The sequence below is a fragment of the Asterias amurensis genome, chromosome 21 (assembly GCF_032118995.1).
Source record: "Asterias amurensis chromosome 21, ASM3211899v1".
NCBI lineage: Eukaryota > Metazoa > Echinodermata > Asteroidea > Forcipulatida > Asteriidae > Asterias > Asterias amurensis.
Genome location: NC_092668.1, coordinates 12,725,643 through 12,739,236, shown reverse-complemented (window position 1 = coordinate 12,739,236; position 13,594 = coordinate 12,725,643). Strand labels below are relative to the sequence as shown.

Here is a 13,594-nt window from a genome sequence, read left to right as displayed (position 1 = left end):
AACTGTTTATGAAACACACAAAACATGGTGAGGGAAGTTTGCGAGCAATAATAATAAAATAAATCTATATTACACATTGTGTGTAATGTAATTATGTATCAAACAAATACCACTTTCCTGATATATAACTTTGAAATAACATCTATAAAAACATTTTGAAATGTATGCGAGTTTATAAAATAAAAATGTGGGTGAATTGTCCATACAGGTCTATACAGGTGTTGGTGGAAGTTACTGTACACATTGTGTGTAATGTAATTATGTATCAAACAAATACCACTTTCCTGATATATAACTTTGAAATAACATCTATAAAAACATTTTGAAATGTATGCGAGTTTATAAAATAAAAATGTGGGTGAATTGTCCATACAGGTCTATACAGGTGTTGGTGGAAGTTACTGTTTCGTGTATATTAAATTCATAAAAACAAATTGTGCATAAAATTGTGCATAATAACATGCAATCCATTGTTGTTTTCCTTTAAACGTTTAAAATACATTATGTAATTAAAATGAATACTGTATTCTCCTTATAAAATATTCTATGGTTAAAAAACAATAATTACACTAAACTCCGAAGACTGTTTGATTGTATTTTGCCTGATGTTGTTATCGCTCAAAAAAGATGACTATAACAACTTAAGGCACGTCCTAATAAAGGATATGTTCAGCCTCGGTAACATGACATTTTAAAAAAGGTATTGGAAAATATGTTAAAGGCACGTGACACTATTGGATATTACTCAAAATAATTGTTTGCATACAAACTTACTTTGTCGGGAGCAATGTGGAGCGTAATAGTCTAAACAATTATGAGAAACGGCTCCCTTTAAAGAAGTAACGTAGTTTTTTTTAGAAAGAGGTGTGCGCTTTGAGCGCTTTCAAGCATTTAAAAGCTTCGAAAGAAATACGGTTGGACAGACGTCTTAAAACGTAGAAAATAATAATCAAAAGAGAAAAACAACTAGGACCGTAGAACTTGTTTAGTGCCGACTTTTCAGCAAATCTCATTCAAGTCATTTCCCTTTTACCCTGGGTTAAGAAAACAAAATTACAGATAGAATCTTTCAAAATAAATAATACATGTTAACATGCTTTGCAAATCACATTATTTTAGTTCTCGAATAAAACTGTGCGCAGAATTTTTTGTAAAAGCTTGCGTAGGCCTATCCACTTCATAAACGTTAAGGCACTGATATTGAGTGCCTTATATTACAGAAGAAACCAGCATTTAATACAAACAATAAGGCGCTAATATTCCTAATTGTACAGATTCTGGAAGACACACCAGACTTAAAGGCGGTAGACACTATTGGTAAATTACTCAAAATAATTATCAGCATAAAAACCTTCCCTGGTAACGAGTAATGGGAGAAGTTGATGGTATAAAACATTGTGAGAAACGGCTCCCTCTGAAGTGCCATAGTTTTCGAGAAAGAAGTAATTTTCCACGAATACGATTTCGAGACCTCAGATTTAGAACTTGAGGTCTCGAAATCAACCATCTAAACGCACACAACTTCCTGTGACAAGGGTGTTTTGTGTTTCATTATTATCTCGCAACTTCGATGACCGATTGAGCTCAAATTTTCACAGGTTTGTTATTTTATGCCTATGTTGAGATACACCAACTGTGAAGCCTAGTCTTTGACAATTACCAATAGTGTCCACTGCCTTTAATACAAACAATAAAGCGCTAATATTCCTATATGTACATATTCTGGAAGACACACCAGACTTAAAGCCGTTGGACCCTTTCGGTACAGAAAAAAAAAAAAGTTCACAGATTTACAAATAATTTACAGGGTTTACAGAAGGTAATGGTGAAAGACTTCTCTTGAAATATTAGTCCATGAAATGCTTTACTTTTTGAGAAAACGGTAAAACAATATAAATTCTCGTTAACGAGAATTACGGATTTGTTATAAACACATGTCATGACACGGCGAAACGCACGAAAACAGGAGTGGGTTTTCCCGTTATTTTCTCCCGACTCCGATGTCCGATTGAGCCTAAATTTCCACAGGATTGTTATTTTATATATAAGTTGTGATACACGAAGTGTGTGACTTGGACAATACTGTTTACCGAAAGTGTATAATGGCTTTAAAGAAAGAGTATTTCTGACAAGTTTCAGCACATCAAAGATAAAAACTCTAGCATAAATCAAAACTTTAAGTTAACGTTTTAAAATGATTACTGAAGGCCTTAACTTCGAATTGCACCTTAAAGAATGTGTAGGCAGACACCGTGAACATTGGAGTAATGTTTGTAATTTTATCAAGAAAGGACCCTGGACCCTGGCTATTTTAGTCAGCCTCAATTTGAGTTCATTGCATAAATGGGGTTAAGTTACTAACATTATTATGAGAAAAAACGAGCCTATAAAACGTTCAGCCTCGCTTTAGAAACATAATTTGCATCTAGAACTCAAATACTATTATTGTGGTTAAGTCGTGAAGTTTGTAAAACTTAAAGGCACTTAGTGAATAATATTGCGACATGGAAAGGCCAAGTAAAAAACACGCACATCTATTAAACCCCAACTTAGGGGTATCAATAGCGCAAAATAAACACTAGAAACATAAGGGGTCACTGCTCCCGGATTTATAAAGTAGGGTGCGTTCGTTTAGCTTCCCTGGATCGACCCCGGAGTGTGGCGGGTTTTTTTTTCCAGGACGAACGTGGGTAATTATCTGCACACGTTTGTCTTGGAAAAAAAAACCGCCACACACCGGGGTCGACCCAGGGAAGCTAAACGAACGCACCCCTAGTTGTAAATTATAGAGCAAGTTCGAGAGCGGGTCATAGTTGACCATTGTCGACCGTTGGCGATTTTGCCTTGTGCCCAGACTGCATGCATAGTATTCATGCACACTGACTTGGGGTTGACAAAATGGTCGCTACTCGAACTTGTCTTATGTTGTGTTTGTGTAGATATCAAACATGAAACAGCCGTGGACTCAAACCACTATTTCATTGGCAGACTGCTCCCAAAACATGAAACATCCGTGTACTTATACAACTGTTACATTGACAGGCTGCTCCCAAAACATGAAACAGCCGTGTACTCAAACCACTATTTCATGTGCAGGTTGCTCCGACTTGCCCTATTATTTTGTGTTTGGGTAGATATCAAAACATGAAACAGCCGTGTACTCAAACCACTGTTTCACGTGTAGGCTGCTCCGACTTGAGATCAACGCGCAAGTCCTGTACGGACGATCGTTTCTTCTCGAAGAAACAGTCCATTATGAATACCGCCACGCCGAGCATGAAGACGAAACCAAGAAAGCAGTAGGCCAGGACGTAGCTTCCGGTGACGTCACGAATATAACCTTCAAAATAACAACGCCAACATAATACAGTTAGTGTTTTAACCTTTGATCAAAATAAAAGGAAATGTTTCCGTATCTGTAATTTTCGGCCGAAACTACAGTCTTCATCAATGGCAGGATTGCACGGATGTAGCATCCGTGACCTTTTTCTTGTGGACACTGAGAGGTTTTTTCTCTAAGAAGAAAAGCCATTTCCAAGTGCATATGTTTGTCTTTGAGGAATGAATGAAATACATTGTTTGGAAATGACTCATGTGCTCCAAAAGTGTTCCTTGTGCATGCACTGCAGTCGGTTTTCTCAAAGTTGCCTCGTGTGACGAAAAGGCTCTTCAAATAAATATTTACTATTAGTTCTTAACATCGGCTTACCTATAACGATTCCCCCAGCAAGCGATCCAATCCCCTCAAACGCCAATCCGTAACCATATGCAAGATGTAGCCTGGACTGTCCCACGACATTCCTCAGTAGAACCTGCTGCAGCGGCAGGTACCATCCGCTCCCGAGACCGGCAAAGAACGCTCCGGCGAGAACTCCGGGCATGGTGTCTACGACGGCGACTAAAACCGACGCACCCCCGGAGATAACCAGGGAGAGGGCGTTGACTGTTCGCGGTGAGAGGATTTTACGGTCTAGAATCCATCCGTGTGTAATTCTGCCAGTTAAACTACCTACGCCTGTAAAAGAACATAACAAGAACATACAGAGTTCAGTCCAGTTGGTTTCCAATCAGTGTGACAATCACCGATAGCGCCTTCGTTTGAATCCTTCTCCTGTAGCACATGTTAATTTCCCCATGTGGGGTACAGAATCCCCCCCCCCCCCCTTGTGGGATGATGGAGGATGATTCGAAAGAGGGCGCTATCGGAAGAAGTTTGTACACAGTTCGCCCTCATGGGGAACAGAATCTCCTGCCACACCGGCATTGGCCCTGTACCGTCATGTTTGCTGGAAAACCGACTTGAACTACGACTAACAAATAACTTTGAAAACAAACAGACAAGGAACTTAAACTTGCTATTCAAACAGCTCAGAGAACCAAGTCATAGGAACCTACCAAAGATTGACAGAGCCCATGTGGCTTGGCCTTCAGTCCCGCCAATCTCGCCACCCTTCGCGACGATATGAGCGAAGAACCCACCGTAGCCGAAGGTCTCGAAGACAAACACGGCGTAGATGAAGACCAAGGACGCCGCCGACACACCGCCACACTTCTGCCGGCACAGTCTCCGGAGACACTGCCAAGGCCCACGACTTCCACCGTCCAGGAATTGGTCTTCCTTCGCGAGGAACCTAGCCAGATTTTCCTCATTGGTGAACTTCGTCTGAACACCGACTTCGGTTAGATGTACGATCGAGTCAACAGATGACGCAGTGGTGGACCCGGAAGTGTTATCGGACACGGTGTTTGATTCGACGGGTTCGTCAGGAAAATCAGTCTGTACAACCTCGTCCGCAAACCTGCTGGTTGGCGTCTCTCCTCCTGGAGCAGCCCTCGGTGGGTCGTCAAATTCGTCGGTGAATGTAGTCTGGTCGCTTTTATCTAACATATAATCTGACGGACGACTGTTTGAGGTTCGATTCTTTTCGGATACTTCTTCTGCTGTACGGTAAACGTCTTTTTGCGTGTCTCTCAGCCGTCGAAGTTGCGATTGGTTGTGGACACGAGCGCGAGGCTTCCGAACAGGTCTGTAGAGAGACGCTGCTACTGATATGTGCAGAGTGAGGGCGCCCTGTATGAGCATACAGCCGCGCCAGCCATACGTCTCTATCAGCGTTTGGAGAATGGGCGGGAAAATCATAATGCCGATCCCCTGCCCCGTGTACGCGAAACAGTTCGCCAAGGCGTAGCGTCTGTTGAAGTATTGACCAACCACGACCGTTGCCGAGATGTGCGTCAACGAGCCACCAAAACCTGTATGAAAAATCAAGTAACGGAGAAAGTGAAAGTTACAAAAACACATTGAGGTTGAACAAAGACAAAATGAGCAGAGCGTGATTCGAACCAACGACCTCCAGGGGGTGTGATCTCTGGATGAACTATTTATAAGGAAGAACATTATTTTACTTTATTTTCGCTGCAGAAAGAATATGTTTTGACTACCAGCTTTATTTTATCCATGTATTTTCTCCTTTACCTTCTCAGCAAAACAGTGCTTTCAGCTAGAGGTGCCGAGTAGCGACAAACAAGCATAATATGAAATTTAAAAGTAGCCTAAGGCCTTTTGTTTACCTGCTACGACGTCGGCAAACATAAATAGCTGTAGGACAGAGCTTGCAAACATCCCACAGACGAACCCTGAACACATGATAGCGCCCCCTATCATCGCCGTGGCTCTACATCCGATATGCTGCATGGTGTGTCCTGCAACTGGTGCTGTGGGTGATGAGAATAACAAGAAATACAAGTTTGGGATTTATTGCATTGGCGAGGACTCTTGGGGCCAGAGGAGTTCCTTCCCAGTTGAGACCGATGGGAGACTTTTGGGACGTAGGTGGCAGCAGACTTACCAGGTAAAATCCATTGTTCTCGGGCATGTGCGCACGCTCAGAACTACGTAAACAATGGAAATTTACCTGGTAAGTCTGCTGCCACCTAGCGTCCCAAGCTCCCCCATTAGGAACTTACTCGGCGGAAGTAAAGTTAGTAGGATGTCCCTCAATCAACTAAAAGTGAAATCTGTAGTCCCGGCCCGGCTTCCTACCATTCTGCCTCTCTTAATACTTATGCTTGACGTCATAATTATTACCCAAAATGAGGCTATGGGCTCACGTCCCCCATCACTTGCAGTGGCCGCGCCCATCGCCTCGTTTTGGGTTAGCATTGTGACGTACCTCATGCATTACTAAGAAAGACGTATACGCCCAGGTAGTGGTTAGTATATACAGAAGAGTTTTTAAAGAAATTTATAGAGGTATCTAGAATTCCGAATCTACACTGACTTAGAAGTACCTATAGTCAATTGACTATACTAGATGTCAAACTTGCACCGGGGGTAACGAATATTCATTTGGGTTTTACCCATACACCGATGTGTGTTAGCATACTCAGTAAAGACTTTCCCGATTCTTGTGAAAAAATATCACAGGCAAATTACTCGGGTACTGGTGGGATTCGAAGCCGCGACCCTTGCATTCATGTTACGCATTCCTTTCTTTAAAAGTAACCCAACAGAATACTTGCAGTTCGCTGAGGCGTTTAAGGGTGTGGCGTTGAGCTATCCTGCATTGGCAGCGCTTGACTCAAATCATTCCTGCACAAGACAAGAAGCGACAGCGGCAAGACTTTTTGTGTCCTTCGTTCGTTCTGCTATTTTGTTGAGCACTTTATAATTATGACTTTTGTTCCGTTAACGAATCTAATGACACATAGCTCCATGCCACAGCCCGACGAAACCCACTAGCATCATTCCAAGTTTCAGTAAGTTGCAAATTATTATTAAAATATGGAAACTGCTTATTATTTGATAAACGTACAACTCGTTGAGCGTGCGGTCTTGTTTTTATCCTACTTAATGTTAGAAAATCACACCTTTTCTGAAGACGGCCATTTCGGTTTGTATTGTTGTGTTGCCTGCCACTTGGTTACACAGGCAATTTCTAATATGCCTGTAAAAAAAATCCAGAACTCCGAAAAGTACTGAGTTTACAGTGCTTATACACACATTTTCGGTGTATTAAGGGTGGGTAAAACCAGACAATAATCTCAAAAGAACACAATACACCAAGCAAAAGTAAATAAACACACATTGGTGGTAACAAAACACCAGACACACAAAGAAAACGAAACTGCAAAAGTATTAAAGGAAAGGTACACGTTTGATAATTATTAAAAAATAATTATCAGCATAAAAACCTTACTTGGTAACAAGTAATGGGGAGAGTTGATAGTATAAAACATTGTGAGAAACGGCTCCCTCTGAATTGGCGTAGTTTTTCGAGAAAGTATTTTCCACGAATTTGATTTCGAGACCTCAAGTTTAGAATTTGAGGTCTCGAAATCAAGCATCTAAAAGCACACAACTTCGTGTGACAGTTTTATTTTCTTTCATTATCATCTCGCAAGTTCGATGACCGATGGAGCTCAATTTTTCACAGGTTTGTTATTTTATGCATATGTTGAGAAACACCAACTGTGAAGGCCAGGCTTGAACAATTACCAATAGTGTCTACTGCCTTTAATGCATATCCCATGGCATTTTTGCAATGCTTGTTGGCACACTATTGTCAACCTACCAAAATGAAATGTTGCGTTTGTGAACCAGAGAGCATGTCCTTTCTCTATGTGCTTTAGCCCGTTCAAACAGTCATTACCAAACGTATACAAACACTTTACACCTAATGCAGAAGAAACACTACGCATGTGCAAGAGGTGATAGTTGTAAAAGCGTCTAGTTAACCTCCAAGCATTTCCTACCTGTCCACGCTCCAAGGAAAGTGTGAACAAATTAGTGACAGTTTAGTTTTTCTTTCTCATCCAAGGTGAACAAAAAACTGGGGTAGCACGTGAGTCACCTCGACATCGTGTGACACCCATCAGGCCTCAATGCAATAACTATTTTTCCAACCCGTGTTATTTCCGGTAGTTTCTTTCACCATAAGGAAACAAGTTTCCGTAAAGCCAATAGCCCTAAATATCACACCAGGGGCCCTTAAATGCATCAAAGTGTATACCTTTGTTTTTGGAGCCATTCGATTGTTTTAAAGGCAGAAATAATTTCTCACTAAAATAATTGAATTGAATTCGAGACCTTAGATGAGGTCTCAAGTTGAAGGCATCTGAAAGCACCTAAACTTGTGCGACAAAGGAAGTGGAATTTACAATTACCAAACTTAAGGTGTTTAATCGATATAAATGCATGGTCGCGTTTTTATAAATGCAAAAACAGCCTTCGAGAAAGACAGGGTCAAACGTCGGGCAATTAACTGTTTTTGACTCGTTGTTTGAATGGATGAATGAATGCATGGTGAAAACTCACATGACAACGCAAGGACAGCGAAACACCCGCTGGAAATCCAACCGCCGATCCCAGCCCCAGCGTGAAACTCCTTCTCGATGTGTTCTAGATACACCCCCATGGAGACGATTATTCCCATCTGGGTCATAAGGGCAAAGAAGGCGGCCACAACGACCACATAGCCCCATCCCCCCTCTGGGTAGTAACCAGCCAAGGAGTTGCTACTGTCATCTTTGCCGTGCTTTGCCCGGCACGTAGATTGTTGGTTCTTCAAACGGTGTTGACTTGGCGTCGCTATCTCGCCCATCCCCTCAGGTGCCAACTCGACCTAAACCTGTGTTTACAATAGAACGAACGATGATGCACTGAGAACAATGAGGCAATGACAACATTGATACAATGAATTAGAATAAATGAACAGTGGATCTGGACTTCGCCCGATTGGGCTTCTGTGTATAATTTTTATGTTATTAATTTTATTTACATAATGTTCTTTCATGACCATTTTGAGGGCCTCGAATTGACCTTTAAAGGAATACACGTTGTAGAATAATGATCCGCACCCAAAATGCCTCAAATTAGTTTTTCTTTATTTCGTCAAAGTTTGACAGATGTCAAAAGATCACAACAAATACACTCTTAGGCCAAAGACGTTGAAAACAAAACTTACCCTGAGCCCTACTCAATCCAGATTACAATAATCAAATACATCGGTATATGCTCGAAGGCGTTGAAAATACAACTTGCCACGGGCCCTACTCAAGCCAAAAGACCATAGTAATAAAAGACACTGGACACTATTGGTAGTTGTCAAAGACCAGTCTTCTCCCTTGGTGTATCTCAACATTATGCATAAAATAACAACCTGTTAAAATTTGAGCTCGATTGGTCGTCGGAGTTGCAGGATAACTATGAAAGAAAAAAAACACCCTTGTCACATGAAGTTCTGTGCTTTCTGATGCTTGACTTCGAGACATCTCCCCATTACTCGTTACCAAATAAGGTTTTATGCTTATAATTATTTTGAGTAATTACCAATAGTGTCCACTGCTTTTAAGCTCTATAGTAAAAGGCGTTTAAAATACAGCATACAGCAAGTCCTAACTCTAGTCAACCACAGTTTCGGTAAAATCGCCGTTAAAAACACAACCTACAACGGGCTGCAACTCAAGTCAAAAATACAGCTCTGTGGTAAAGTAATCGTTAAAAATAGATCTTACCGCGGGCATTAACTCAAGTCAAATTACCCCAAACCGACTCTACGGTAAATTACAACTTACCACGGGTCCTAAAAACACATAACTTAAATTACCACAAAAAGTACATCTCTTCAGTGGGAAATAAATCATCTTTTGGAAATTCAACTTACCACGGGCTCCAAATCAAGTCAAATTACCATGAAAATGCAGCTCTTTGGTAAACAACTTAATTAATTTAACGAACTCTGACAAAATTACCACCAAAATACAGCAGCTCCTAACCAAGTGCTTTAGAAGTAGGCCGATACTCCTCCAATACACGGTGACTTGTTCACGAAACCACTGGTCCACCGCGACCCTTAACCCGATGAACAAAAGCAGTTCGAGTCTGTTTTGAAAAAAGCAAACAATCCCATCCAGTTCTTTACAAACTGTTTTTTTTTATTTCTTCCTCCATGTTTACACACAGTCCTTGAACAGAAAGTTACGCATGCCGTGGCAAGTCAGTGGTTTGAAACCTAAAAGGTTGTTTAAAGATACTGGACACTATTGGTAATTGTCAAAGACTAGTCTTCACAGTTGGTGTATCTCATCATATGCATAGAATAACAAACCTGTGAAAATTTCAGCTCAATCGGTCGTCGAACTTGCGAGATAATAATGAAAGAAAAAACACCCTTGTCACACGAAGTTGTGTGCTTTCTGATGCTTGATTTCGAGACCTCAAATTCTAAACTTGAGGTCTCGAAATCAAATTCGTGAAAAATTACCTCTTTCTCGAAAAATACGTCACTTCAGAGGGAGCCATTTCACACAATGTGTTATACCATCAACCTCTCCCCATTAGTCGTAATCAAGAAAGGTTTTATGATGATAATTATTTTGAGTAATTACCAATAGTGTCCACTGCCTTTAACCCACGCGTTACGGGTGGCAGGAGATTCGCGCCTCCTGGATTCGGTCTCCCTGCACGGGCATAACGAGTTAATTAAAGGCATTGGACACTTTCGGTAAACAGTATTGTCCAAAATCCCACACTTTATGTTTCACTACTTCCATATATAATAACAAACCTGTGAAAATTTAGGCTCAATCGATCATCAGAGTCGGGAGAAAATAACGGGAAAACCCACCCTTGTTTCCGCACGTTTCGCCGTGTCATGACATGTGTTTACTACAAATCTGTAATTCTCGATATCGAGAATTGATAAATGTTTTAATGTTTTCTCAAAAAGTAAAGCATTTCATGGAATAATATTTCAAGAGAAGTCTTTCACCATTACCTTCTGTAAACCCTGTAAGTTATCTGTAAATCGGTGAACTTTGTTTTCTTTCTGTTCCGAAAGTGTCCAATAGCTTTAAAGGCAGTGGACACTATCATTGGTAATTACTCAAAATAATTGTTAGAATAAAACCTTTCTTGATAACGAGTAATGGGGAGAGGTTGATAGTATAAAACATCATGTGAGAAACGGCTCCCTCTGGAGTGACGTAGTTTTCGCAAACGAAGTAATTTCATCGAATTTGATTTCGAAACCTCAGATTTAGAATTTTGAGGTCTTGAAAGCACATCTAAAAGCACACAACTTCGTGTGAGAAGGGGGGCCACGTGTTTTTTCTTCTTTCATTATTAACTCGCAACTTCGACGACCAATTGAGCTCAAATTTGCACAGGTTTGTTATTTTATGCATATAATGAGATACACCAAGTGAACAGACTGGTCTTTGACAATTACCAATAGTGCCAAGTGTATATTGGTAATTTTCAAAGACCGGCGTCCTCCCCACTTCTGTATCTCAACATGCATACAATAACAAACCTGTGCAAATTTGAGCTCAAAATTTTGGTCGTTGAAGTTGCGAGTAGTAGGGACTTTTCGTTTTCGACGACGGATGGTTCTGCGACGGTAAAGATGACATTTGGCGTCATCTGCGCATGCGTCGGCTTTGAGGACGGTCGTCCCTCAATTTCTACGACAGTACTTGGGATGAATCTTCGTTGTGCTGAAAACGACAACGTTTAGCTGAACAACCGTCGCAGAACCATCCGTCGTCGAAAACGAAAAGTCCCTACTAATGGAAGAAGAACAACCTTTATCGCACAAAATGTTTGCTTTCAAAATACAAAAAAAAAAAAAAAAAAAAAACTTTAAAAATTGCGGCCAACACGAAAATGTGGCTCTTTTACACTGCAAAAGCTTTGTGTTTAAACCCGACACCATGGATGGGTGTTGTTAATACAATAGAGAGAATATTAACTATAACATGGTGTTAACAAACAGTGTACGCATATTAATTTCGACAAACACCAAGGCAGTTGACACTATTGGCAATTGTCAAAAACCAGTCGTCTCACTTGGTGTATCTCAACGTATGCACAGAATAACAAACCTGTAAAAACTTGAGCTCAATATTGGTCATTGAAGTTGCGCGATATGACTGAAATAAAAAACATCCTTGTTGTCACACGAAGTTGTATGCTTTCAGATGCTTGATTTCAAATTCTAAATCTGAGGTTTCGAAATCAAATTCGTAGAAAATTACTTCTTTCTCGAAAACTATGTCACTTCAGAGGGAGACATTTCTCACAATGTTTTGTACTATCAACCTCTCCCCCATTACTCGTCACCAAGTACGGTTGTGTGTGAATAATTATTTTGAGTAACTACCAATAGTGTCCACTGTCTTTAACATTTTGTGTCACTTATACACCTCATTATTTCAACATCCCAGTGCTAGATGTGTCTGTATCAGTCACTGTATATGACATAACAACCTGTCATAACTATGTCATTTTGTCATAAAACCCCAAATAGTTGCAATTCTGGTTTCGCTACGATAGTAGCTGTTGTACATGAACAACTAACAATATAAATAGACAACATTGACATCTGTAAATAATAATAATAATGGAAATACAGAAAACATAATTCTCTAACCGTAGCACAATAACGCCCCATCAGCAAACAGAAGTCAAAGTGACTGGTACCTATAAAAAAAAAAGTGATAATGTAAAATACCATTCTTGTTATACCAACACCATAGGCAAACGACTCGTTTCTATTCTACTGCCACTGAGACAGACGTATACTTACCATCACAGAAAATCAATATAGTGAGAGCAGAATGGCACTAGCAATCATGTTGCTCAATCTCCCTCCGTAAACACACGGCAGCTAACCCCAATGCCCTCTGTCTGCCTACCTCTGCTGAGTAATGTCTGAACCACAATAAGACAATACCATGAAGACTAATTGGAATATAGTGAGGTCCTATACACGCAATGGATCGTACCAACGCAGCAAGCAAATATCGCCACTGTACATGTTATTTATTGACCATTGGTGTATCGTATGAGTGAATTTATTTCCGTCGCCTGGCCCCCCGCCGTCCATGGTTCACAGGAGTCAACAATAGCGTGCCGAAGGCCACCTTTATTGTGCAATCACTTTCCTGCCATCGCTTTCTAAACACGTAACGCTCAGCAAGTTGAGATACACGGTCAAAGTTGCTCTATGGTCACAGTTCTATGGTGGCCCCGAAGTCACATCGCATAACGCAAACGTGTGCGCACACGTATGCAATGTCGTGAAACAAATCGCGAATATATGCGCACACGTATACAATATCGTGAAACAATTCGCGAATATGTGCGCACACGTATGCAATGTCGTGAAACAATTCGCGAATATGTGCGCACACGTATGCAATGTCGTGAAACAAATCGCGAATATGTGCGCACACGTATGCAATCTCGTGAACCAAATCGTGAATATGTGCGCACACGTATGCAATTTCGTGAACCAAATCGTGAATATGTGCGCACACGAGTGCGATTTGTTTTGCAATGTCGTGAATTTTATTGCATACCATGTTGCATACCATTAGGATGATGTCATAGTTGTGGATAATTTGTTACCGATCTAGGGAGTACTGTGGCGCTACAGCAGGCTCCCTCTGTAAAGCATGTGTGTACCCAGGAACTTGGCACCAGGCCAAGGACGACCACACGCCTCGCTTGCCTCACAACAAGACTACTGCTGCAATGACTACCGCTTATCTCACTGTTGGAAAGAAACCCCCCAGATCATTAGACATT

General features: G+C 40.8%; 1 protein-coding gene across 7 annotated transcripts; it reads right to left on the bottom strand.

Moving 5' to 3' along the window:
* Positions 1 to 3,149: 3,149 nt before the first annotated feature.
* Positions 3,150 to 12,961, bottom strand: LOC139952922 (monocarboxylate transporter 13-like). 7 transcript variants are annotated; one of them, XM_071952240.1, is made up of 7 exons: positions 12,591 to 12,961; positions 9,666 to 9,883; positions 8,318 to 8,630; positions 5,572 to 5,715; positions 4,396 to 5,253; positions 3,710 to 4,015; positions 3,150 to 3,340 (listed from the first exon to the last, which is right to left on the bottom strand). In XM_071952240.1, exons 3-7 carry the CDS (start codon positions 8,601 to 8,603, stop codon positions 3,162 to 3,164), a joined length of 1,773 nt encoding a protein of 590 aa, XP_071808341.1. In that variant the 5' UTR covers positions 8,604 to 8,630; positions 9,666 to 9,883; positions 12,591 to 12,961; the 3' UTR covers positions 3,150 to 3,161. The 7 variants fall into 7 exon arrangements, with proteins under 7 accessions (XP_071808341.1, XP_071808340.1, XP_071808342.1 ...); XM_071952239.1 differs by having other exon boundaries at positions 9,754 to 9,883; XM_071952241.1 differs by having other exon boundaries at positions 9,778 to 9,883.
* Between the last annotated feature and the right edge of the window lie 633 nt (positions 12,962 to 13,594).